At 41.6% G+C, this 27,941-nt stretch overlaps 1 protein-coding gene across 2 annotated transcripts; it reads right to left on the bottom strand.

The window, feature by feature from the left end:
* Positions 1–402: 402 nt before the first annotated feature.
* Positions 403–25,640, bottom strand: CYP2R1 (cytochrome P450 family 2 subfamily R member 1). Of its 2 annotated transcripts, XM_082845267.1 has the most exons (5): positions 25,398–25,640; positions 17,053–17,194; positions 12,293–12,925; positions 11,223–11,552; positions 403–2,647 (listed from the first exon to the last, which is right to left on the bottom strand). In XM_082845267.1, the coding sequence occupies exons 1-5, from the start codon at positions 25,620–25,622 to the stop codon at positions 2,472–2,474; spliced, it is 1,506 nt and encodes a 501-aa protein (XP_082701393.1). In that variant the 5' UTR covers positions 25,623–25,640; the 3' UTR covers positions 403–2,471. The 2 variants fall into 2 exon arrangements, with proteins under 2 accessions (XP_082701393.1, XP_082701394.1); XM_082845268.1 differs by lacking the exon at positions 17,053–17,194 and having other exon boundaries at positions 25,398–25,483.
* Positions 25,641–27,941: the final 2,301 nt, after the last annotated feature.

Consider the following 27,941-nt stretch of genomic DNA (forward strand, 5'->3'; position numbering starts at 1 on the left):
CTATGCTCTAGAACAGCTCAAATAGTTTTCTGAGGGTCACATCTTTGGCAACTTTTTTTTTAATGAAATCTGGTCTGTTAAGACTTTGTCTTCCTAGGGTCATCTTTGGTAAATTATATTTTCATAGAGATTATCCATTTCAGGTCTTCAAACTTCTTTGCATTTAATTGTATAAATCAATTTCTTATGATTATTAAAATTCTATTTCTGGATTATTCTTTGTTATTTTGTATTTTGAGTATTTATGCTGTCGCCCCTAGCTACTAGTTTTTCTAACTCCAAACTCAGCAAACTTTTTTGTACAGGGGCTGATAGTAAATATTTTAGGCTTTGCAGACCAAGCACATTATGTAGGTACTTATATAAAAGAGAAACAATTTTCTACAAGATTTTTATTGATGACATTCATAATATAATATAGTAATACTATATTAAGTACTTTTTTAAAAAAAGTAATATTGATCCACTAATGAGAAAAAGGGAATTCTTTTTTAGGAGATAAAATTTCGCTTAATTGGGGTTCAAAGTGTGTGTTTCCCGTCATTCAAAACATTACAAATGTTCATCTGTTAATGCTGATCTGTAATGAGATTTACATGTTTCATATTTGAAAGTGCCTTTTTACACAGATGGGTACTGCCAAATTCTGATATCAATCCATGAGCATCTGATTTTAATTAAGTATATTAATCACTGGGAAGGCATTTATAGAATTCTATTAAATTCTCTGATATTTGCCTTTTAGCATGTCATTACTTTGCAGACTAAACACTTGCAATTGAAGGTTAGGTGGAAGCTCCTCAACTACACAGTTAAATAAATTTTGAAATAAGGATTTTTTTTTGCATTTGCATCGAGGTCCAAAAAAGAGCTTCTGGAACTTTAGTTTGAGCTCACAAAATTTATCTGCTGAAAGGCTGCATGGGGATGGAGGCCTAACTTCTTGTTTTAACTGTTGACACCACAAGAAGTATAGAAAGTGTTAGGTTGTTGTTGAAATGATTTTACCTGCTCTAAAGGCCAATGTCCAGAGTCATTCAGTACTTGATAACAGTAGTTAAAGGTGGTTCTCCTCATTCAGAAATATTTCAATCTTGGCCCTGAGCTCAAAAAAATTTGCAATAAAGTGTTATCACTGCTAAATCATTGAAGTGTGGTAGAGCAGGTCAGGATATTCAGCTCCTATTTCTGACAAAAATTCACAAAACTGATGATGGTTAAGTTCATAAGAATAAATGAAGTTCACTGTTGACACTACTGGTTTTATAACACATGATAGATTCAAGCACTTTCTGCAAAGTACCTGCTGATAATACAATTTGTACAACTATGCCTTTTAATGCTCCACATATATTTTTACTATCAATTGTAACACATCATAGCAGATTTCATCTTAGGTTGTGCTGAATCTGTGTTTTCTCATCGTCTTTGAAAATAACCTTTTCCGTACTTGTCATAGGCAGACTATTCACAAAGGCTAAATCTTCAAACTTCGCACTGACTCTGAATAAACAACTGAACAGTATTGGTAATATTTATTTACTCACTGAGAGAGATGGAAGACCACTCAATCTTCTGCCTTGTTTTTTTTTTTTTTTTTTTTTTTGCGGTATGTGGGCCTCTCACTGTTGTGGCCTCTCCCGTTGTGGAGCACAGGCTCCGGACGCGCAGGCTTAGTGGCCATGGCTCATGGGCCCAGCCACTCCGCGGCATGTGGGGTCTTCCCGGACTGGGGTACGAACTCGTGTCCCCTGCGTCAGCAGGCAGACTCTCAACCATTGCGCCACCAGGGAAGCCCCATATGTGTCATTTTTAAATACCTTATTGTAATTTCCCATCTACTTAACTGCTGCTATGAGGGTCACAGGGACCCTCGTTTGTAGGAAGAATGACGCCGCAACTCTTATGAAGCTATAATAGGAAGCAAGATTTGAAAGCACTGGCAGGTTTTACATTAAATATACTGTATAGCTATCTATTCTACCATCTGCCACCATGTCTAAAATACCTCTGTAGTCCAAACTCATTTATTCGGGTTTTAATTTCTTCTTTAGTCCACTATTAAACTGGACTAGTACCACACAATCTATTAATGGCAATACCTGATAAGAAAGGAGCTGGCATTGACATTTGGAAGCAAAGAGCCCAGAAAAGAGCAAATTGCAGTCAAGAAGGGATGAGGGGTACCTGGTGCTCAACAACAGGCTGAAAAGTCAGGTCATCGATGGCACTTCTTAGTATCTTAAGCAACAACTGTCATTTGTACCTCTGTTTTCCTCAGATAATTCCACCTTATAAGTCATAAAAAGTTGGAAAAAGTAATAGCTAATGCTTATTATTACAGTCTTTAAAGACACATCTGTGTTCATTTGGTTTTTATGATGCTGTGATCCTTATACAAACACACACACTGTATAAACAAGGTTCAGGGGTGAGGCAAACACCTTGTTCCACAAAACAGCCAGGCACTTTCAGCGTCTTTCTGTACAGATGAGGTAGGGCTGGGGTTGCAACGTCATGCCTAACCTGGGCTTCAGATTTGGAACCAGTTCATGTGGAAAATGCAAGTGAAATCGCTGAAGCAATGTTGTAAAAAACAGGAACATTTCCATCCGAGCCAGCTGTTCTCCAAGACAATGTCTTCTCCCTCAACATAAAAAACAGGCATAACAATTTTTCTAAATCCACAATATTTACCAAAATTTATGTCTAATATGTACCATTCAGGAAACCTGGAATTTAAAGAAACGTAGAGAAAGTTATGTTTATTTTATTCATTTCTTTTTAATAAATTTATTTATTTATTTATTTCTGGCTCCGTCAGGTCTTCATTGCTGCTCATGGGCTTTCTTTAGTTACGGCAAGCGGGGGTTCCTCTTCATTGCAGTGCGCAAGCTTCTCATTGCAGTGGCTTCTCTTGTTGCGGAGCATGGGCTCTAAGCCCATAGGCTTCAGTAGTTGTGACTCGTGGACTCAGTAGTTGTGGCTCATAGGCTCTAGAGCACAGGCTCAGTAGTTGTGGCAGATGGGCTTAGTTGTTCCACGGCATGTGGGATCTTCCCAGACCAGGGCTTGAACCCATGTCCCCTGCATTGGCAGGCGGATTCTTTTTTTCTAACATCTTTATTGGAGTATAATTGCTTTACAATGGTGTGTTAGTTTCTGCTTTATAACAAAGTGAAGCAGTTATACATATGCATATGTTCTCATATCTCTTCCCTCTTGCGTCTCCCTCCCTCCCACCCTCCTATCCCACCCCTCCAGGCGGTCAAAAGCACCGAGCTGATCTCCCTGTGCTATGCGGCTGCTTCCCACTACCTATCTATTTTACATTTGGTAGTGTATATATGTCCATGCCACTCTCTCACTTTTTCACAGCTTATCCTTCCCACTCCCCATATCTTCAAGTCCATTCTATACTAGGTCTGTGTCTTTATTCCTGTCTTACCACTAGGTTCTTCATGACTTTTTTTTTTCTTAAATTCCATATATATGTGTTAGCATACGGTATTTGTCTTTCACTTTCTGACTTATTTCACTCTGTATGACAGACTCTAGGTCCATCCACCTCATTACAAATAGCTCAATTTCGTTTCTTTTTATGGCTGAGTAATAATATTCATTGTATATATGGGCCACATCTTCTTTATCCATTCGTCCGATGATGGACACTTAGGTTGTTTCCATCTCCCGTCTATTGTAAATAGAGCTGCAATGAACATTTTGGTACATGACTCTTTGAATTATGGTTTACTCAGGGTATATGCCCAGTAGTGGGATTGCTGGGTCATATGGTAGTTCTATTTGTAGTTTCTTAAGGAACCTCCATACTGTTCTCCATAGTGGCTGTAACCAATTCACATTCCCACCAGGAGTGCAAGAGTGTTCCCTTTTCTCCACATCCTCTCCAGCATTTATTGCTTCTAGATTTTTTGATGATGGCCATTCTGACTGGTGTGAGATGGTATCTCATTGTAGTTTTGATTTGCATTTCTCTAATGATTAATGATGTTGAGCATTCTTTCATGTGTCTGTTGGCAATCTGTATATCTTCTTTGGAGAAATGTCTATTTAGGTCTTCTGCCCATTTTTGGATTGGCTTGTTTTTTGTCATTGAGCTGCATGAGCTGCTTATAAATTTTGGAGATTAATCCATTTTCAGTTGCTTCATTTGCAAATATTTTCTCCCATTCTGAGGGTTGTCTTCTGGTCTTGTTTATGGTTTCCTTTGCTGTGCAAAAGCTCTGAAGTCTCATTAGGTCCCATTTGTTTATTTTTATTTCCACTTCTCTAGGAGGTGGGTCAAAAAGGATCTTGCTGTGATTTATGTCATAGAGTGTTCTGCCTGTTTTCCTCTAAGAGTTTGATAGTTTCTGGTCTTACATTTAGGTCTTTAATCCATTTTGAGCTTATCTTTGTGTATGGTGTTAGGGAGTGTTCTAATCTCATACTTTTACATGTACCTGTCCAGTTTTCCCAGCACCACTTACTGAAGAGGCTGTCCCTTCTCCACTGTACAGTCCTGCCTCCTTTGTGCATGGGTTTATCTCTGGGCTTTCTATTCTGTTCCACTGATCTATATTTGTTTTTGTGCCAGTACCATATTGTCTAGATTACTGTAGCTTTGTAGTAGTCTGAAGTCAGGGAGCCTGATTCCTCCAGCTCCGTTTTTTGTTCTCAAGCTTGCTTTGGCTATTCAGGGTCTTTTGTGTTTCCATACAAATTGTGAAATTTTTTGTTCTAGTTCTGTGAAAAATGCCAGTGGTAGTTTGATAGGGATTGCATTGAATCTGTAGATTGCTTTGGGTAGTAGAGTCATTTTCACAATATTGATTTTTCCAATCCAAGAACATGGCATATCTCTCCATCTATTTGTATCATCTTTAATTTCTTTCATCAGTGTCTTATAATTTTCTGCATACAGGTCTTTTGTCTCTTTAGGTAGGTTTATTCCTAGATATTTTATTCTTTTTGTTGCAATGGTAAATGGGAGTGTTTTCTTGAGTTCACTTTCAGATTTTTCATCATTAGTGTATAGGAATGCCAGAGATTTCTGTGCATTAATTTTGTATCCTGCTACTATACCAAAATCATTGATTAGCTCTAGTAGTTTTCTGTAGCATCTTTAGGATTCTCTATGTATAGTATGTCATCTGCAAACAGTAACAGCTTTACTTCTTCTTTTCTGATTTGGATTCCTTTTATTTCCTTTTCTTCTCTGATTGCTGTGGCTAAAACTTCCAAAACTATGTTGAATAAGAGTGGTGAGAGTGAGCAACCTTGTCTTGTTCCTGATCTTAGTGGAAATGCTTTCAGTTTTACACACTGAGGACAATGTTGGCTGTGGGTTTGTCATATATGGCCTTACTATGTTGAGGAAAGTTCCCTCTATGCCTACTTTCTGCACGGTTTTTATCATAAATCGGTGTTGAATTTTGTCGAAAGCTTTCTCTGCATCTCTTGAAGTGACCATATGGTTTTTCTCCTTCTATTTGTTAACATGGTGTATCACGTTGATTGATTTGCATATATTGAAGAATCCTTGCGTTCCTGGAATAAAGCCCACTTGATCATGGTGTATGATCCTTTTAATGTGCTATTGGATTTTGTTTGCTAGTATTTTGTTGAGGATTTTTGCATCTATGTTCATCAGTGATATTAGCCTGAGTTTTCTTTCTTTGTGACATCCTTGTCTGGTTTTGGTATCAGGGTGATGGTGGCCTCATAGAATGAGTTTGGGAGTGTTACTCCCTCTGCTATATTTTGGAAGAGTTTGAGAAGGATAGGTGTTAGCTCTTCTCTAAATGTTTGAGAGAATTCGTCTGTGAAGCCATCTGGTCCTGGGCTTTTGTTTGTTGGAAGATTTTTAATCACAGTTTCAATTTCAGTGCTTGTGACTGGTCTGTTCATATTTTCTATGGCTTCCTGATTCAGTCTTGGCAGGTTGTGCATTTCGAAGAATTTGTCCATTTCTTCCAGGTTGTCCATTTTATTGGCATAGAGTTGCTTGTAGTAATGTCTCATGACGTTTTGTACTTCTGCAGTGTCAGTTGTTACTTCTCCTTTTTCATTTCTAACTCTATTGATTTGACTCTTCTCCCTTTTTTTCTTGATGAGTCTGGTTTATCAATTTTGTTTATCTTCTCAAAGAACCAGCTTTTAGTTTTATTGATCTTTGCTATCATTTCCTTCATTTCTTTTTCATTTATTTCTGATCTGATTTTTATGATGTCTTTCCTTTTGCTAACTTTGGGGTTTTTTTTCTTTTTCTTTCTCTAACTGCTTTAGGTGCAAGGTTAGGTTGTTTATTCGAGATGTTTCCTGTTTCGTAAGGTAGGATTGTATTGCTATAAACTTCCTTCTTACAACTGCTTTTGCTGCATCCCATAGGTTTTGGGTCGTCGTGTCTCCATTGTCATTTCTTTCTAAGTATTTTTTGATTTCCTCTTTGATGTCTTCAGTGATCACTTCGTTATTAAGTAGTTTATTGTTTAGCCTTCATGCGTTTGTATTTTTTACACATCTTTTCCTGTAATTGATATCTAGTCTCATAGTGTTGTGGTTGGAAAAGATACTTGATACATTTTCAATTTTCTTAAATTTACCAAGGCTTGATTTGTGACAAGATATGATCTATCCTGGAGAATGTTCCATAAGCACTTGAGAAAAATGTGTATTCTGTTGTTTCTGGATGGAATGTGCTATAAATATCAATTAAGTCCATCTTGTTTAATGTATCATTTAAAGCTTGTGTTTCCTTATTTATTTTCATTTTGAATCTGTCCATTGGTGAAAGTGGGGTGTTAAAGTCTCCTACTATGCATGTGTTACTGTCGATTTCCCCTTTTATGGCTGTTAGTATTTGCCTTATGTATTGAGGTGCTCCTATGTTGGGTGCATAAATATTTACCATTATTATATCTTCTTCTTGGATCGATCCCTTGATCATTATGTAGTGTCCTTCTTTGTCTCTTCTAATAGCCTTTATTTTAAGGTCTATTTTGTTTGATATGAGAACTGCGACTCCAGCTTTCTTTCGGTTTCCATTTGCATGGAATATCTTTTTCCATCCCCTTACTTTCAGTCTGTATGTGTCTCTAGGTCTGATGTGGGTCTCTTGTAGACAGCTTATATATGGGTCTTGTTTATGTATCCATTTAGCCAATCTGTGTCTTTTGATGGGAGCATTATTCCATTTACATTTCAGGTAATTATCGATATGTATGTTCCTATTCCCACTTTCTTAACTGTTTTGGGTTCGTTATTGTAGGTCTTTTCCTTCTCTTGTGTTTCTTGCCTAGAGAAGTTCCTTTAGCATTTGTTGTAAAAGATGGTCTGGTGGTGCTGAACTCTCTCAGTTTTTGCTAGTCTGTAAAGGTTTTAATTTCTCCATCAAATCTGAATGAGATCCTTGCTGGGTAGAGTAATCCTGGTTGCAGGTTTTTCTCCTTCATCACTTTAAATATGTCCTGCCAGTCCCTTCTGGCTTGCAGAGTTTCTGCTGAAAGATCAGCTGTTAACCTTATGGGGATTCCCTTGTGTGTTATTTGTTGTTTTTCCCTTGCTGCTTTTAATATGTTTTCCTTGTATTTAATTTTTGACAGTTTAATACGTGTCTTGGCAAATTTCTCCTTGGATTCATCCTGTATGGGACTCTCTGTGCTTCCTGGACTTGATTAACTATTTCCTTTCCCATATTAGGGAAGTTTTCAACTATAATCTCTTCAAATATTTCTCAGTCCCTTTCTTTTTCTCTTCTTCTTCTGGAACCCCTATAATTCGAATGTTGGTGCATTTAATGTTGTCCCAGAGGTCTCTGAGACTGTCCTCAGTTCTTTTCATTCTTTTTTCTTTTTTCTGCTCTGCAGTAGTTATTTCCACTATTTTATCTTCCAGGTCACTTATCCGTTCTTCTGCCTCAGTTATTCTGCTATTGATCCCTTCTAGAGTATTTTTAATTTCATTTATTGTGTTGTTCATTGTTGCTTCATTTTTAGTTCTTCTAAGTCCTTGTTTAATGTTTCTTGTATTTTGTCTATTCTATTTCCAAGAATTTGGATCATCTTTACTATCATTATTCTGAATTCTTTTTCAGGTAGACTGCCTATTTCCTCTTCATTTGTTAGTTCTGGTGGGTTTTTATCTTGCTCCTTCATCTGCTGTGTGTTTTTCTGTCTTCTCATTTTGCTTATCTTACTGTGTTTGAGGTTTCCTTTTTGCAGGCTGCAGGTTCGCAGTTCCCGTTGTTTTCAGTGTCTGTCCCCAGTGGCTAAAATTGGTTCAGTGGGTTGTGCAGGCTTCCTGGTGGAGGGGACTAGTGCCTGTGTTCTGGTGGATGAGGCTGGATCTTGTCTTTCTGGTGGGCAGGTCCACGTCTGGTGGTGTGTTTTGGGGTGTCTGTGGACTTACTATGATTTTAGGCAGCCTCTCTGCTAATGGGTGGGGCTGTGTTCCTGTCCTGCTAGTTGTTTGGCATAGGGTGTCCAGCACTGTAGCTTGCTGGTCGTTGAGTGAAGCTGGGTGCTGGTGTTGAGATGGGGATCTCTGGGAGATTTTCGCTGTTTGATATTATGTGGAGCTGCGAGGTCTCTTGTGGACAAGTGTCCTGAAGTTGGCTCTCCTACCTTAGAGGCATAGCACTGACCCCTGGGTGCAGAACGAAGAGCCTTTCATCCACATGGCTCAGAATAAAAGGGAGAAAAAGAAGAAAGAGAGAAAGAGAGAAAGAGAGAGAGAGAGAGAGAGAAAGAAAGAAAGAAAGAAAGAAAGAAAGAAAGAAAGAAAGAAAGAAAGAAAGAAAGGAAGGAAGAAAGGAAGGAAGGAAGGAGGGAGTGATGGAGGGAGGGAGGGAGGAAGGAGGGCAGGAAGGAAAGAAAGAAAGAAGATAAAATAAAGTAAGATAAAATAAAGTTATTAAAATAAAATTAATTATTAAGAAAAAAACAAACAAAATGGACGGATAGAACCCTAGGACAAATGGTGGAAGCAAAGCTATAAAGACAACATCTCACACAGAAGCATACACATACACACTCACAAAAAGAGGAAAAGGGGAAAAAAAATAATTCTTGCTCTCAAAGTCCACCTCCTCAATTTGGGATGATTCGTTGTCTATTCAGGTATTCCACAGATGCAGAGTACATCAAGTTGATTGTGGAGCTTTAATCTGCTCCTTCTGAGCTTCTGGGAGAGATATCCCTTTCTCTTCTTTGTTCTCACAGCTCCCGGGGCTCAGCTTTGGATTTGGCCTCGCTTCTGCGTGTAGGTCGCTGGAGGGCGTCTGTTCTTCACTCAGACAGGATGGGGTTAAAGGAGCAGCTGCTTCAGGGACTCTGGCTCACTCAGGCCGGGCAGAGGGAGGGGTACAGAGTGTGGGGCGAGCCTGCAGCGGCAGAGGTCGGCATGACGTTGCACCAGCCTGAGGTGCGCCATTCTGCGTTCTCCTGGGGAAACTGCCCCTGGATCCCGGGACCCCGGCAGTGGCAGGCTGCACAGGCTCCCCGAAAGGGGGGTGTGGACAGTGACCTGTGCTCGCACACAGGCTTCTTGGTGGCAGCAGCAGCAGCCTTAGCATCTCATGCCCATCTCTGGGGTCCGTGCTTTTAGTCGTGGCTCATGCCCATCTCTGGAGCTCCTTTAAGCAGCACTCTTAATCCCCTCTTTTCACACACCAGGAAACAAAGAGGGAAGAAAAAGTCTCTTGCCTCTTCGGCAGGTACAGACTTTTCCCCAGACTCCCTCCCGGCTAGCCATGGTGCACTAACCCCCTGCAGGCTGTGTTCATGCCGCCAACCCCAGTCCTCTCCCTGCGCTCCGACCGAAGCCCGAGCCTCAGCTCCCAGCCCCGTCCGCCCCAGCGGGTGAGCAGACAAGCCTCTCTGGCTCGTGAGTGCCGGTCGACACCAATCATCTGTGTGGGAATCTCTCCACTTTGCCCTCCGCACCCCTGTTGTTGTGCTCTCCTCCGCAGCTCCGAAGCTTTCCCCCTCCGCCACCCGCAGTCTCTGCCTGCGAAGGGGCTTCCTAGTGTTTGGAAAGCTTTCCTCCTTCACAGCTCCCTCCCACTGGTACAGGTCCCATCCCTATCCTTTTGTCTCTGTTTATTCTTTTTTCTTTTGCCCTACTCAGGTACGTAGGGACTTTCTTGCCTTTTGGGAGGTCTGAGGTCTTCTGCCAGCGTTCAGTAGGTGCTCTGTAGGAGTTGTCCCACGTGTAGATGCATTTCTGGTGTGTCTGTGGGGAGGAAGGTGATCTCCGCATCTTACTGTTCCACCATCTTCCCTCTGTTTCTAGCTTTTTATATGATGGCCATTCTGACTGGTGTGAGATTATATCTCATTGTAGTTTTGATTTGTATTTCTCTAATGATTAATGATGTTGAACATTCTTTCATGTGTTTGTTGGCAATCTGTATTTCTTCTTTGGAGAAATGTCTATTTAGGTCTTCTGGAGGGTGGATTCTTAACCACTGCGCCACCAGGGAAGCCTGGAAGTTATATTTATTAAAGGATTTTCTTAAGCCGCAAAGAATAGAAATTGGCACTCTGGTTCCCAGAGGCCATTTCTTCATCTTCTTTTGTAAGGTCATGTACTGTTGTAAGCTCATTAGTTCTATTCTCCACTTCCTTTGCATGTGGCAACAGAGCCTGAGATATGCCACGAAAGATGTGAGGTGTGACACTTTGTTCTCTTGACCCAGGAGAAGTCCATTTCATTTCAAATGACTGCATGTGTACCCTTCCCCAGTGAAAGGATTTTTCCAGTCCATCTTCCATGGGTCTCGTGATCTGTGTACTTGTTCACAGGAGATGCAATATTTTTGGAGATGAGGTATAAGAATTGAGAGCCAAGAGAGCTAGATTCTAGTTTCACTTCAAGTTATGATGCCATTCCTGTCCCTGGGTCTCAGTCTCTCAAGCTGCCTGTTACTGATTTCTAGCTCTACAAGTTTTGATTACAAGCCAAAATCCACAAGCAAGAAAGTTTCAGAAAAAGCCAGAGCTTCTCATCAATTTCTTTCTAGCTGCTAAATTATGGCTTATTTTGAGTAGAAAGAGGTGTTAATGAGCTCTAATTAAACCATTCTCTCCTGTAAGATTCAATACTGTTTTCAGAGTTGGGATATTAACTCTACAAGAGAATGCTTCAGATTAAGGTATTATACATGATAAATCAGCATTATACTTTTTCCTAACGTTATGCCCCTTTGAAAGTTCTCTTACCTATGGAAAAGGGAACCAAAGCTTCCTTCTTGGCAAAATATCCATTGCTGTCCAGAAATCGGTCTGGATAGAATATTTCTGGGTCTCTCCAATACTTTTCATCGAAGTGTACAGAATAAAGATTTGTAATTACTGTTGTGCCCTTAGGAATGGAATAACCACGTACAACTGCATCCTCAGAGGTTGCATGGAAAATCCCTAACGGCACTATATTACAGAATCTTAAAACTTCATGTAAAACTGCCTCGGTATAAGGCATTTTGCATTTGTCATCCCAAGAAGGTGTCCCACTGGGTCCTATAATTAAATCAATCTCTTTCTGAACTTGTCCTGTAAGAGAAAAAGTGTTCAAGTTATTATGCACTTCTTAGAATTATATCTAAAGTAATTTCCCTTTAGGATAAAACAAAAGATAACCTGTAGTAAGCCAACAAGGTATGGGTACACCCAGATTCAGATTTTTCATTATCTGGGAGTTCTATTTAAATATGTGCCACATATCTTATACAACCAGTACCCAACGCTCTAAGTAATTTTGTTGTGAAAAACACATTATAAGTAATAAAAATAAAAATTAAACAAATCTAGAATTAGAATAACAACACTCTCAGCAAGGAAAAGAGTGAAGCATAAAAACTTAAATTAAAAAGAACTAGGGTTGGGACTTCCCCGGCAGGCCAGGGATTAAGACTCCATGCTTCCACTGCAGCAAGCATGGGTTCAATCCCTGGTTGGGGAACTAAGATCCTGCATGCAGCATGGTGCAGCCGAAAAACAACAACAACCACCACCACCAGGGTTCAGGTCCCAGCTCAGCACTAGAAGGGAGTGAGCAAATCAGTCACTCAGCCTTTTTCCCTCATTTATGAAATAGGTATTATAAGACATCTCTGAGGTTTTTATACGAATTTAGATAACAGTTTTGAAAACCTTATAGCTATTCAATGCTTCTCTTTTTGGATAGCACAGCAGGAGTTCCTAAATAGAATGCCTTGTACAAGGCCAAAGACTCTAAAACATGTGTGAGCCTTAAATGTAAGAACAGACCTTGAGATCACTGGAATCCTTACCTTGAATGTTAGGATAAAGGGCCATGAAAAGAATTGCCCACCGTAGCACATTGGTTGTAGTTTCAGTTCCAGCAATGATGAGTTCACCCACAGAGAAAATCAGGTTTTCTTTGGAGAAAGTAGATGATGGGTCATTTTTACCTTGATCCATCTCATCTAAATAAGCATCAACAAAATGCTGAGGTAACTGAGGCTTTCTGTTGATGGAAACTTTTTCAATAAGCCTGGAGAGAAAGTCATAGACCACAGCTGCATTTCTAAACAGTTGCTGATGTTTTCCAAAAGGTAAGATGCCAATCCATGGAAAGGCATTATAGAGGAAGACTGAGGCGTCGGTGGCTAGTTCCACATTTTCACTAAATAACTCAATCATGTGCTGAAAATCAGTGTCTTCATAAGTGAATCGTTCTCCAAAAATTATCAGATTGGTTATGTTTGAAACGGCATTTGTTATTAATTGTTTAAAGTCAAAAGGGCTACCATTGTATGTTTCAATAGCATCAATGAAAAATTTGGTTTCTTCTAAGATTTTAGATTCAAAAGACTTTTGACCATATCCAAAACAGCGAAAGCTGTTTACAGCTAATTTTCTGTGATCAACCCATCCTCGGCCATATCTGGAATTGAGTAAGCCTAAAAAGAAAAAGGGATGGTTAGTCATTCTTCTCCAAATTATCTTTCTATGATACTATTAAAAAATTTTATCATTCCTACATCCCTGTATCTAACAGCTAAAAATACTATGCAGGGAAGAAAAAAAAAAAAAAAGATGGTTATTCATTCTTCTCCAAATTTCCTATAAAACTAAAACTAGACCCAGTAGTTAAGCCCTATTCTTTACTCCTCATTAGCCATGGAATATTATAAACAGATAAAGCTTATCCATACTTCTCATCTGGGCACAGGCAAAAAAGACCTATAATCTCCCACCACAAGAAACTGAACTGTCTTCTGTAATTCAACCTGGGTGAGCAAGGCCTTGGGTGACCTTATTATCCAACTTCTATTATAAGCCTAATTTACAAAAGACGAATGACTGTGTGTTCTATGGGCAAAATTTTATCCTGGACTAAACACATACCTGAGAAATCATCCTTCTTGAATTAGAAATTTCCTGCTTTAAGAGACTAGATTTTAGAATACAAATTTCCTCCCATTAAAGGCATATGTTACCTAATACTATAACTGGAAGTGGCAAGGATGGCCTGAATGAGGTGTCAACGTAGTGGAAATACTCAAGCCAAAAGCAAGTGCTAGGGACTGAATGTTTGTGCCACCACAACATTCAAATGTTGAAGCCTAATCCCCAATGTGATGGTATTAGGAAATTAGGTATTTGGGAAATAATTATGTAATGAGCCCTTATGAATGAGCTTTAGTGCCATTATAAGAAGGGATGTAGGAAGAGATGACTGCTCTTGGTTATGTGAGGATACAAGGAGAAGACGGCAGTCTGCAAGCCAAGAAGCAGGCTCTTTCCAGACACTGTTCTGCTAGTACCTTGATCTTGAATTTCCTAGCCTCCAGATCTGATAGAATAACTGTCTGTTGTTGAAGCCACTTAGTCTATATATTTTTGTTATAGCAGCCCAAACTAAGGGGACAAACATGAAACTCAAACTTCTAATATTGATATTGCTTGCCTTGAAATCTCAGTCTCCACAGTATACTCTGCTGTTCTGATATGTCTACTATGGAATATTTTCCCTTTAAATCGATTATCAAGAAAAAAACTTCTTCAGCATATATATTTCTGTAACGTGTAGTTTACTTGGAATTTCATTCATAATTGGTACATAGGTATACCTATGATGAAAAATGTCATGTTCTCTTGTCTACATGAAGTACCTATGTAATTTACATTTCAACAACTTTTGTGCAACAGTTTTTGAATTTGGAACTTATGATGAAATTAACCATACATAAGGGGGCCTTTAACGCTGTGCAGCAATTTTTTTTTTTTTTTTTTTTTTTTTTTTTTTTTTGCGGTACGCGGGCCTCTCACTGCTGTGGCCTCTCCCGTTGCGGAGTACAGGCTCTGGACGCGCAGGCCCAGCGGCCATGGCTCACGGGCCCAGCCGCTCTGCGGCATATGGAATCTTCCCGGACCGGGGCACGAACCCGTGTCCCCTGCATCGGCAGGCGGACTCTCAACCACTGCGCCACCAGGGAAGCCCATGTGCAGCAATTTTATATGCCATATTCCATTCTCTTTTCTATACTCCCAGATGACTATTCATTCAACATAATGTATTTCTGGAGCTAAAGTGTCTTAGATATATCAGTGAACAAAAGAGGCAAAGATGGCTATTTCTCATGGACCTTACAGACTAGTGAGGAGAGACAAACAAATTATAGAGCAAGGAAGGAGACATAGGGTGGTCAGGAAAAGCCTCAGTGAGAAGGTGACATAAGTAAAGACACAGGAGATGGGAGTGAGTCAAGCAGATATTCAGGGAAAGATCACTGCAGGTAGAGAGAACCAGTGCAAAGGCACTGAGATAAAAGCAAGCCCAAGAGAAATGTATGCATATGGGATACATGTGCATAATATATGCATACAGTTACACACAAGAAGGTACACAGGAGCCTGATTATAACCTTATACTGGCCAGTCTGTGTGCCCAGGCATGGGCTGAACCCGCCTAAAGGGCCACTTTTTCCTATTCAAACAGTGGGTTTATGGTGGCTCTGATTTCCCACTTCCAAGTTCAGTGCATATGCATCTTAAAATAACACATCTAGGGAATTCCCTGGTGGTCCAATGGTTAGGACTCCACGCTTTCACTGCTGAGGGCCCAGGGTCAGTCCCTGGTTGGGAACTAATATCCCGCAAACTGGGCAGTGCAGCCAAAAAAAAAGAGAAAGAAACCACATCTAATTTTCTTTCTGTTTTAAAAAAATAATAAATTTATTTATTTATTTATGGCTGCGTTGGGTCTTTGTTGCTGCACGCGGGCTTTCTCTAGCTGCGTCAAGCAGGGTCTACTCTTCGTTGTGGTGCACAGGTTTCTCATTGTGGTGGCTTCTCTTGTTGCGGAGCACAGGCTCCAGGAGCACAGGCTTCAGTAGTTGTGGCACGCGGGCTTCAGTAGTTGTGGCTCATGGGCTCAGTAGTTGTGGCTCACAGAAAGCATGCTCAGTAGTTGTGGTGCACAGGCTTAGTTGCTCCATGGCATGTGGGATCTTCTCGGACCAGGGCTCAAACCCATGTCCCCTGCACTGGCAGGCAGATTCTTAACCACTGCCCCACCAGGGAAGCCCAACACATCTAATTTTCTACTTATTTTTAATCTTACTATTTCTTTAAAAGTCTTAAGTTGAATGCATGTTTTTTCTTTCTTTATGATAAAAACAGTCTAAACTATAAGTTTATAGCTTCAAAAAACATACAGTTTATCCTAAATATTACTCTGATCACATCATACATTTTCATAATTTCTTTAAAGGTCTTCTATTATAATTGTGGTATAATTTCTTCTTTGGCCTAATTATTACTTGGAAGAGTATTTAAGAAGCTGGAGATTTGCTTTTTATTTATATTATTGCTTTCAAGTGTCATCATGCCCTGGCCTAAGAATTTGGCCTTTAAAACTGGTGTTTTCTTTGCATTAATTGATTTGCTTTGCAATTTAATATATGGTTAATTTTTATTTTGTTCCTTTTCAATCAATGTCTTCTTTAGTCTATGTAACCAAGATACTGTTGAATTTTTCTTTCAAATGAAGAGTGAAGCTCTCATTGAACTGGAAAATTTTGGAGATAAAAACTCTTATACTATTAAGTATGAAAACGGATGTATCTGACGTCAACATTCTATTTTAGGCTTTCTGTTGCTGCTTTCGTCTCATCCGTTCTGTTAACTTTCAGCCTTTCTCCCTTGTTGAATATGCAGTCATCCGACACTGATCAACACTAAACCATAGAGAATACTAGTCCTTTACACAAACCCACAATTCTTCATTTACATATCATATTAATTAGTAAAGAAAGGCTGTTTCAGGGTCTATAAGCTTATAAGTAAAATAATAGTAAAATGTCACCAAGCGCTCAAGACTAGCTTCAAAGATACTTTTGATTCAAGTATGTGTGCATGTGTATGTATTCTTAACCTGTTTCACAAAACCTGCACATATTATTAAGTGCTAATTCTTTAAAACATTATTTACAATATTTATTAGAACTGGATTACAACAGTAGAATTAGTATGTACTGGCCTAAAATATGAATGTAATGCAGCCTGAAAGGTTCTCAAATATTAGGGTCTGTAACCTAAATTAACTAATTAATACTTTCTTGTTAATCAGTACAACAGAATCCAACCTCTATGTACTAAATTTACATAAAATAAGAAATGTGGGGACTTCCCTGGTGGCACAGTGGTTAAGAATCCGCCTGCAAATGCAGGGGACACAGGTTCAAGCCCTGGTCAAAGAAGATCCCACATGCCGCGGAGCAACTAAGCCCATGTGCCACAACTACTGAGCCTGCACTCTGTGAGCCACAACTACTGAGTCCATGTGCCACAACTACTGAAGCCCGTGTGCCTAGAGCCCATGATCTGCAACAAGAGAAGCCACTGCAATGAGAAGCCCGGGCACCACAACAAAGAGTAACCCCCACTCACCGCAACTAGAAAAAGCCCGTGCACGGCAATGGAGACCAAATGCAGCCAAAAATAAATAAATAAATTTTTTTAAAAAAGGAAATGTGACTTAAAATAGTTTAGTAAATCATTAGGTAGGTGAAAATAAACATACCTCCCATTTTTGTCATCTTCATGAATAAAGGAAGGCATGGTCTGTCTGCAAAAATTTCACTTTGATGAACAAGGCATTCCTTTACTACATCATAGCCATTTAGAACCACTGCTGATATACCTCCAAGATCCAAACTGAAGATCTTTGAGAAGAAAAGAAAAACATTTAAATGGCAAAATATATGGAGAAATATAACCATAGAAATCCACATATACTAAGTCCAGCTCTCCCAGTATTTGTTACTCCCTGAAAATGCTGGCATTTATTACTCAGCTGACAATGTTTAGAGTGCCTTCTCTCTACAAGGCACGTCAAAGACCATGATTTCATTACTCATTCAGTGGCTCAAGACATAATCTTATAAATGGTGTAATGAAAAGAGTACCAGACTCAGGAGGCCTGGGTTCTAGTTTAAGCTTTGCCATTAAACAGATACAGGACACCTGGCAGAACCCTTAAACTTTTTGGGCTTCAGGGCTGCCACAGAAAATCAAGAAATACTTGATATTTATGCTCTTTTAAAATTCATTCCAACTCAAAACATTCAATGATATCTCAGAATCTGTTTACTTCCAAGATGAATGAGGAAGTGGCTCCATCTACACATCATTTATTATTCCAGGTTTAGGTGGGGGAGGGGATTGTCAAAGGCCTGAGAGACAACTTTTGAGGTATAAAATGTTGGGGCCCAGGATATGCAACCCCAAAATATGCCTCAATGGCATATTAATTATTTTGAATTAAAGTTACTGAAGAAATGGCCAACGCAAGAGGGATGCTCTAGGGAGTTCCCTGGTGGTCTAGTGGTTAGGATTTGGTGCTGTCACTGCTGTGCCCCGGGTTCGATCCCTCGTAGGGAACTGAGATCATGCAAGCTGCTTGGCACAGCCAAAATTTTAAAAAAAGAGGGACACTTTCTCTTTTTTGTCTCCCTGAAAGCAGGAAATAAATCTCTCATGTGAAAGGTATACTCCATGCATCTGGAGGTAGGACACCCTTATTGCCAAAGATAGGGAATTTGGGGGTGAGAATCCTTTTTTAAACAAATCTTGGTACTTCTTTAATGTACTGCCCAAGCACAAACTCTCTTTAGATTCTTCACCAATTGGGCACCCAAAACCAAAGTTTCTTTGTCCTGTCAATTCTTTGCAAATTTATTGGTTCTTTGTCTAAGAAGTAGAAAATCTGCCTGCTTTGGCCACTTCCTCCATCCCATGTCTGTGAAACCACCGTGTGCATGGAGTCAAATGTGTTTCTTTTTCTCCTGTTAATCTGTCTTGTGTCAATTTTATTATTAGTCCAGCCAAAAGTACTCAAGAGGGGCAGACGGGAAAATTTCCCTCTCCTCAGCAAAACATACTGAAACTCACAGGCTTATTTATTTGGGCCCCTGAATTCCACGAAGTTAACAAAGAGGGCCCTATGGGAATTTGACCTTGGAGGACTGGCATCCACACATTGGCACAGGTGGCTGCCCCTCAGCTAAAAGATGGAATACCCATCCTATTCCTTGCTGAAGCTTCTCATGTGCTTCCCCACAGGTTCACTTACAACGTCACACCTCCTGCAGTCTATTCTAGCTAGCCCTATATAAAGGCCTAGGGAACAATGCTGCCGTATTAGTGGGATGCAAAGATTGCTTATCCCCATCCTCTCAGTGGGTGGCTGAGAGCTTTTAAGAGCCAAAACACTGAGTCAAGCCTCATCTCTGGGCAAACAGGTAGAACAGATTTAGCTATGATTCACACTACTTTGGGGGGTGGGGTGGGAGGTACCAGGAGACTTAGCAGAGAATTGAAGTTCAGCAGAAATAGTTACAGTAGCAAAAGTGATGAAGACCTCCAAGTAGTAAAGAATCAACCAGCTGAGAAGGGTCTTTGGCACAAGGATGGGCCCTGCCAACTGAGCAGCAGGTACATCCAGAACTTTGGGAAGCAGCATGGACTGCCTGCCACAAGTAAAGGTATTAGTCAAAAGTGGCAGTGTAAGAGTTTCAGCACAAAGGAAGTGGTTACCAGCTGAGCAAAGATGGGGCTCTTTCTTTCAGTTCCCAAAGCAGTAATAGGATGGTCTTAAAATCTTTTCACAGAAGTGTAATTTTAAGCAGATATAAAGGAAAAATTCCTCCTCCTGTGTGTCTCCTCTACTCTCAGTACTCCACTACAACACCTATAACACCAGATGTGTGCAATTCTGGGACACCAGCTGGGTGTCCTACAATTTAACTCAATTCTGACATTATCTACCAGGAGAAAGTGTCAGATTCCGCAGGTTAAGGGCTCAATAACACAAGAGTGCTCCTCCACTTCAGACTCCAATCACAAGTCGAGGTTGTTACCTGTGCTTCCGATCAAAGGGCTACAAATCAGAGGTTCCCATGACCTCCTCCTCAGGTTTGATTAATTTGATAGAGTGGCTCACAGAACTCAATAAAATATTTTACTTACTAGATTACCGGTTTCTTAAAAAAGGATGTAACTCAGGAGCAGCCATATGGAAGAGATGCATAGGGCAAGTGTATGGTCAGGCCACTCAAGATGGCTGTTCTCTTGCTCTCTGTATATTCCCTGCTCAACCAATGCCTGCTTCACCTATACCCTACTCACAGGATTGACCTTCCTACATACTTGCCCCAGGCTCCAGCTACTGACTGTTCTTATCAAAGGGGCAGCGAGGGGCGTGCCCCTCTGCTAGTGTACCTGATAACCAATGAAGCAACCTGAATCAACTCCCCTGTAACTGGTAATCCCCCGCCCCCTTCCCCTGCTGCCAGGTCCTGCCTTCCACCTGCCATACACGATGGGGTATCACTCCAGGACCTTGCTTCAGTTATGTAAGATCCCTATCCACTGATGTCTCTGTTGCTGACTCCAGGCTCTTTCTTCAGTCTTGGAGCTGGGCAAGTACAGGCCTTGCTGGCCTGTGGGGTGCAGCCCAACAGCAAGGTATGAGGAAAGGGGTGTAGAGCTTCCATGCTCTCCCCAGGCATGCTAGCCTCTGCTCACCTCCACGTGTTCACCAAATCACCATGGAAGCTCTCAGAGCCCTATAATTCAGGGATTTTTATGGAGGTTTTATTACCTAGGCATGATTGATCAAATCATTGGTCGCTGGTGACTGACTCAACCTCCAGCCCCCCTCCCTTCCCCAGAGGTAAGATGAGTAGAACTGAAAATTCCAACCCTCTAATCCTGGTTGGTTCTCCAGGCAACAAGCTCCCATCCTTAAGGGCTTTCCATTAACATTCACATAAACGCTGAGGTGGGTGAAAGGGGCTTATTATGAATAACAAAAGATGCATCTACCACTCTCAACACTTAGGAAGTTCCAAGGGTTTTGGGAGCTTGTGCCAGGAAAGGTACAAAGACCAAATACACATTTATTAAAAATCACAGTATCACAAGCAGAGACAATAACGAAGGGTATTAGTGAATAGGCAGTGGTCCTGACGCAGGAAAAAAATCCCCAACTTTGTGATTAAATCAACTTTGTGATCGATTTCACAACGATGGGATTACAAATTCTGTTAATAGGAAGGCAGAACAGACAGGGGAGTTAATTTCAGGGTAATGCTGTCAGGTTGTGGACACTAGAGATTGCAAAAACCAACTAGGAGCCATAACTTGAGAAAACTGTTATACAATCCACCTTTACTCAAAAATGAGATGGTCCTCTATTTCACGGCGAAAACTGGGGAAACTGTTACTTGAACTAGCATCTATTCAGGTACATGCTCTTTTCAAGGACTTTTGGTAGAAGTTTGTAAATCAAATTGTGAAAATTCATCCTTATGCTGCTTTAATCTATGGAAGTGTCCAAGATTAGTTTTATATATTTTTAAATTTATTCAATAATTTTTATTATTATTATGGGGTAGTTATGATGCTGGCAAAGATGGAAACAGGTACACATGAAACAGCTTCTAGAAGTCAGTCTATGATCTTCAAGTCTTTTGCCCTATTCCCAAACTAGCTCTACCCACGATTTTTCACTATCTCAGTTAATGACCATTCCAGCCATCCTTCAAGCTATATTCTGGTCCCAAACTGCCCATGGTTTTTGTTTTTTGGGGTTTTTTTTGGCCACACTGCAGCACGTGGGATTTTAGTTCCCTGAACAGGGATTGAACCTGCACCCCCTGCAGTGGAAGCTCGGATTCTTAACCACCAGACTGCCAGGGAAGTCCTGAGCTGCCCATGTTGACTCCATTTTTCACCCAAGCCCCACATCACTGCTTAGCAGTCACGATGTTTCAACTTTAACAATACAGACAGAATATGACAATTTCTTACCACTTCCGTCACTAACACTCTAATCCTTCATTTCTCCCCTATGTTATCTCAACAGCCTCTTAACTTGTCTCTTTATAAGTGATTCTCAGCATGGCATACTCCTGCTTCATGGCCTTTGTACTTGTTCCCTTGGCCTGGAATGTTTTTCCCCTAGATACTCCCACACCTTGCTCCTTCACTTCATTCAAATATTTGCTCAGATGCCTTTTTTACAGTGAGGCCTGCTCTAACCCATTTAAATTTCACCCCCTAGCATTCTCCATTTTCCTTACCCTAATTTAGTTTACTTCTTACTCTGTACTCTAACATATTATATACTTATTGTGTTTATAGTGTCCCTATCCTGCTCCCCACCTCCCCTCCACTGGTAGAGTGTAAGCTACACGAGGGCAGGGATTTTCACCTGTTTTGTTCATTGCTAAATCTTCACATCTAGCATAGTATTAATACATAGCGTATGATAACAACTGATAAATATATGCTGAATTAAAGACTAGTGGGGGAGACACACATTTAAGCATATTATTACAACACTATGGGCTAAGTGCTAATAACAGAGGAATGTAAAAAGTGCTGTTGATGAAAACTGATAAATAATTGCCACACACTTTTCAGCATTTGCTTGGGCTGTTTTCTCATTTGGAATGCCTACCTTGACTGCCATACCGTCCAAACCCCACCAAGTCTTTAAGGACCCACCTCCATGAAGCCTTTCTCGGTGCACTCTCTTTCTCTTTCTCCCTTGAACCACCACAGCACATGCTTAGAAGCTCCCATGGCACTTACTTAATACTACCTAAAACCAGAAGCATTCATATTCCTGTCTTCTGCTTGCCTGCTAAATTATAAACTCTTTAGATTCAGTGATTTCATCTCTTTCATCTTTGAACGCTCCACGGAATCTCATTCAATACCTTGCTTAAATCTCAATAAACGCTTACTGTATAAATAAATTATAGGTTGTCAACTCCACATGCCTCAAAATAATTATTTTATTATCCTTACATGCATTACCTGAAAATAATCTGTAAAAACTCCTTGTGCTAGCTTTGCTAGCTAGGGAATGCTTCTCGAAATCTGGGTTAAGATTAGTCACTGCAGAAGCTTACGCATTCAGAGTGAATCTCCAAGGAAATGCTAAGTCTCAGTGTGATACATTTCTGTAAAAGATTGTCTTTAAAATGACTGTATAAGTCTTGAGCACCGGTTGTCTTCCTTTCAAGAATTATGAAGGAGAACTGAATTCACAGACTTCATAAAAGTAGGTGTCACTTGAAGGGACTGTCATTTCTTATAAGCAATTTTAAAGTCCAGGGCTTGCTTTCTCTGAGCACACATCTCCAGATCATCAAGTAAGACAGTGGAAAAATAAGATTCTATATTTATAAGTACGACATATAAACAACTTTCCACAACCTTCTAGAAGTACAGGAGATAATAATTTCCTTCCACTTCCAAAAAAGGCATAGTATTTTAACAACTAACATACTGTTAGCGGAAAAACTGACTGAAACTGCCCGCCCTGGCCAGGCAAAGACAGTAACAATTTGCATGAGTTATTTTATGACAGGAGATCCTGGTAAGGAACATAGAACTAACAAGCCACCAACCGGAAGAATACAGAAAAGGTCAAACGGAGAGAGGAGATGCCAGTCGACATGTCCTACCAACCTCCCAGAATCCTCCTCGCTGGAATCCATCTTGGCTGAGCAGTTGCGCGCCCACCAGAAAGGAACCTGAGTCAGAATGATTGGCCAGAGACAACCGGGAAACTAATCCCATCACCATAAAACCCGAGACTGCGAGCCACATGGCAGAGCAGTTCTCCTGGTTCCCTCACCCTCCTGCTCTCCACCCAGGCACCCCTTTCCAATAAAGTCTCTTGCTTTGTCAGAACGTATGTCTCCTCAGACAATTCATTTCTTAGTGTTAGACAAGAGCCCACTCTGGGGCCCGGGAAGGGGTCTCCCTTCCTGCAACAATACCAACTTTGAGACTTTGTCAGAATTGGAAAATACCTCTGAGACAATGGGAGAACCGTAGGGGTGTTTCACAACTAAGATAAAGAGCAAGTAGCTTAAAGGGTTAATACATCAGGTGGTTTTCAACTTAAGTCTAAAACAGAGTTACTCAAACCATGTCTACTCTTCAATGCATACATCCTTTCCATTTCGGCTCCTTTTTCTTTTTCCTCTGCTCCTCTTATACCTAACAGCACAGGTTAGCCCTACTTAATTTTACCACCTTCAGTAAAAAGACCTTGTAAAGAACCAAGGTTGCCTCAAATATATAGTTGTACCAGCAATAAAACTGGTTACTCATGCCAAATTCTTATCCAATGTACCAGATCTACCTATGCCAAGATGACAGTCTTCCAGCACATTTATAATTTGCAGTCTATTATAAGACTAAATTACCCCTCTCCCGAAAGAATGTTCATAGTAAATACAGAGTTCCTTTCAGTTCAAATATCTACGTATGAAAAACAGTTCCCTATTCTGCATGACACCATTTCACATAACTGGTCTAAAAACACTTTCTACTTTGTAGGCCTAATAAGTTGTTCTGTAATTAATAACTAACATTTACTCAAAGAACATTTGAGTAGCACTTAACTGTGTTCAGTTATTATTATTACCATTACGCATATCGCGAAACCTTAAGATTCAGACAAGTAAAGGTCAAGTTTTACCTGACGAAAGAGGACTCAACCTCTCGTCTTGCGCTTTCACATCTTACGATTTCTCTAAATATTAATGATGCTTTGTACACCAGAGATCAAATATATTCAATGGAAATCATGGAAATACACTCAATTCCTGAGAACTGGAGAGTGGAAAACAGTATCTAAGAATTACACAATTTGCTTTATCTAAGCCCAGCCTCCCTTTAGCGACATATACCATCAGAGAACTGCAGAAACCTAGAATAATTATTGTAAAAGCTGGTTTAAATACGGATGTAAGCCCAAACCTTTAACACCGCAATTGCCAGACAGCCCTGCGGTACTTTTCCTTCAAAACACAATTTGTGGTCGATCGTTAGATTAATTTTTTTCTCTGGCTAGACTGTAACTACCTAAAATTGGGCTGTGACTGCCTTCTTCATCTCTCTATCCCCAGCACCTGGCAGAGCCTGGCTGGTCGTTTCCTATAAAAGAATGGATTCAAAAGGAAACAAGTGAGCCATGTTAGTGCCAGTGTTCTGGAAACTTCTGCCTCCTCGAGGTCAGGACACCCTTCCAAACACAAGCTAGCGTTTTGGCCTTTCCCCTGCTAGTTCGCAGGGCGTGGCTGCCTGCAAGTCACTCAGCTGGTCCATGCCGCAGTTTCCTCCTCTGTAAAACGGGGAGGACCAGAGGACCTGCCCCCGGGCGCCCGCACTGCAAGGGAGGCTGGCCCACGGCCGGCGCAGTCTCCGTGTTTGCTGCAGGACGCTCCTGGCTCCGGGCAGACAGGACTGCACTGCGACTCCGCACTAATTTTCACTCAGTTCATTCTCTCTTTCACGGTCATTTCCCAGAGGCCTTCACCTGCGCTCTCTCAGCCTCTCGGCAGACGCCTAGACCAGCCGTTCTCAAACGCAAACATCCAGCGACCTCCTATTAACCATTAACTCGGTCCTAGATTTCGGACGCCTGGTTTTCTCGAGAAGCCGTGGGTGGAAGCTAACCTACGCACTTCGTGCAGCTCCGTGGGCGCTATAAGCTGGTCGCGCTGAGGGTAACGCCCGTCACTCCCGACCGGGCTTCCGGCGCGGGACCCAGGCCCCACTGCGCAGGCGCGGGAGCGGCACCTCGTCGCCCTCGGGGGCGGGAGAATCCGGCCAGTACCCCGCGGGCGTCAGGTGGGAGGGGCTCGCGGCTTGGCCGGGCTCTCCCTCCCCCAGCGGCGCCGCTTGAGTACCTCGACCCCGGGCCTGGGAAGCCAGCTTCCCCTCCACGCTGCCGACACACAGAGAGGGGTCAGACAGCTCGCACCCACGAGCGTGGGTCATCCCCTCACCCCGGGAGGAAGGCCCGAGCTTTCCCTGCCCGAGGCCCGTCGGCTGTACCTCGCCGTACACCTGGCTCTGCTTTTTCATGTAGACGTGGGGGAGCTCGGCCGAGGCGCCTAGCGAGTAGATGTTGCCGATAAATGGCAGCCCCGACGGTCCCGGGGGGAAGCCCGACGGCCGTCTCTGCTTCAGCAGCTGGCGGACCCCCAGCGCGAAGAGCAGCAGGAAGAGGGCGCCTCCGAGGGCAGCCGCGAACGCCTCAGCACCGTGAGGCTCCCACATGGCCCGGGCTGGGGCTGCGAAACCCCACCGCCCCGGGACCCGGCGAGCGCTCCAACCCCGCCGCATCGTATTGGCCCGGTACCCCGTGGTCCCGCCCCATTTCCATGGCCATTGGCTGGCTGAGCGTTGGGCCCTCGGGCCAGTTACTCTTGCCTTTGTTCTGGTCAGAGTCCGCCCTGCGGAGGGCGGGTGGCCCTATGGATCTGGGCGCGGCTCTAGGCAAGCCCCGGCTGGTTGGGCACAAATCCTGGAGGCCTCTTCCAGGGTGTTGACACTTGGGGCTGGAAGACGTGACAGCACCGCCTACCTCACTGGGTCAGGCGGATCCTGCATCCCAGGCAGCCAAGCCTTTTCTGTGGGTATCTTTTTAGGAGCCAGGTCTGCTTATTTCAGACTGGAAAACTGGGGAGATTATCAGTACTGCAGTCTTTAGCAAAACCTGGTAATCTTAAGAATCTCCGTTAAAGAATTGACCCATCAATATAAAAAGAAAATAATCTCACTATCCTTTTTTTACTCATCTATTCTTTTGTCCTATGTTATGAGGTATTTTTACATGTGATCCCTTATGAATTGTAATTGCACAATATTTAGGCAACCTGAGTTAATTACATATCTTTTCACAGCTTTCTGGTCGTTCCCAACTGGTTACTTCTTGGCACTCACAGAAGACTCTCTGGTCTACAGTTGCCCAGGGATAGTGATTGCCTACTTGGAAATTTCCATTTGCTGTTTCTGTTTCTATTCCTGTTTTGTATTGGGTAGTTCCTTGCAACACAGGACCTACTGGGCATGGGACTCTTTTTAACAGCTGCCTTTTGTGATTGAGCAGTGGCAAGAGTGTTATCGTCCTCATTAGCTTAAGGCTTATTCACACTGCAGGTGTTTTTTTTTTTTTTTTACATCTTTATTGGAGTATAATTGCTTTACAATGGTGTGTTAGTTTCTGCTTTATAACAAAGTGAAGCAGTTATACATATGTTCCCATATCTCTTGCATCTCCCTCCCTCCCACCCTCCCTATCCCACCCCTCTAGGTGATCACAGTGTACCGAGCTGATCTCCCTGTGCTATGCGGCTGCTTCCCACTAGCTATCTATTTTACGTTTGGTAGTGTATATATGTCCATGCCACTCTCTCACTTTGTCACTGCAGGTGTTTTTTAAATGTCCACCATGTAGTGCTATCCAAAGCAATGGAGATAATATGTGAAAAGAGCAACAAAGTCCCTACCCTCCTAGAACTTACATTCTTGTGAGGGAGGAGGAATAAACTCATAAAATAATTTTAGACAGTCATTAGCGACGAAAATAAAAGTGTGTTATAGAGAATGCTTGGGCATGGGGAAATCCTTTAGCGGGTGAGAGATGTCAAGAAAAGTCTCTTTAAGAAGATGACATTTGAGCTTAGATCAAATGATAAGGAGTTATATTAGTTTTCTACTGCTGCCGTAACAAATTACTACAGTGCCTTAAAACCACAAATTTGTTATCTTATAGATTTTGTGCTCAGAAGTCCAAAGTGGGACTTACTGGCTTAAAAGCTAGGTGTTGGTATAGCTGCATTCCTTCTAGAGGCTCTAGAGGAGAATCAGTTTCCTGGCCTTTTCCGAATTTTAGGGGCTACTTCCTTAACTCGTATTCCCTTATCTTCAACTTCAAAAGTAGCAACATCTCACATTGGATCTCACTGACTCTTCTGCCCCGCTCTCTGTCTGCCTTCTGCCTGCCCCTTCTACTTAGAAGGACACTTGTGATTACATTGGGCCTACCTGGATAATCCAGGATTATCTCCCCACCTCAAAGTCAGCTGTTTAGCAACCTTAGTTCCATTTTATTGCTCCATGCTGTGAAACCTAACATACTCTGTTTCTGGGAATTAGGATGTGAACATATTGGAGGTGAGAGGTGGGGGCAGGGGCGACCAGGGGGAGATATGGGGGAAAATATTCCAAAGAGGGAATAGCGAGAGTAAAGGCCTCCATGTACTAAGCAAGCCTTGTCCTCTGGGAGTGTTTCCAGTCTCTCACTTTCTATATCTCTGATGCAAATACACTGGATCGGAAGCCAGGCAGTGAGTTAACCTTAAGTTTTGCTGTTTAACTGTTTTGAGCTCACTATCTGGTATATGGACATCTCCAGTGTCCTGTACGTTTCACAGGATCTCCAGCCACGGAATATCTACCTACTGCCTATCACAAATGCCTAATATATTACCTTTAGGGATTCCTTTAAACTCTTATTAATCAAGAATCTTCTAGTAAAATGGAAAAATAATATGATAGATGATCATTGCTAAACTTAGTCCTCAATGTCTAACC

The sequence above is a fragment of the Leucopleurus acutus genome (assembly GCF_964270905.1).
Source record: "Leucopleurus acutus genome assembly, chromosome: 8".
Classification (NCBI taxonomy): domain Eukaryota; kingdom Metazoa; phylum Chordata; class Mammalia; order Artiodactyla; family Delphinidae; genus Leucopleurus; species Leucopleurus acutus.

Bases quoted from the DNA above. Each gene is read 5' to 3' on its own strand.
- CYP2R1 (XM_082845267.1), bottom strand. From the start codon at position 25,622: ATGTGGGAGCCTCACGGTGCTGAGGCGTTCGCGGCTGCCCTCGGAGGC. The intron at 12,926-17,052 runs GTATGTTTATTT...TTTTCTTTTTAG, and splicing joins GAAGATGACAAAAATGGGAG to GCTTACTCAATTCCAGATAT. The intron at 2,648-11,222 runs GTAAGAGAACTT...TTTTATGTTGAG, and splicing joins TTTGGTTCCCTTTTCCATAG to GGAGAAGACATTGTCTTGGA.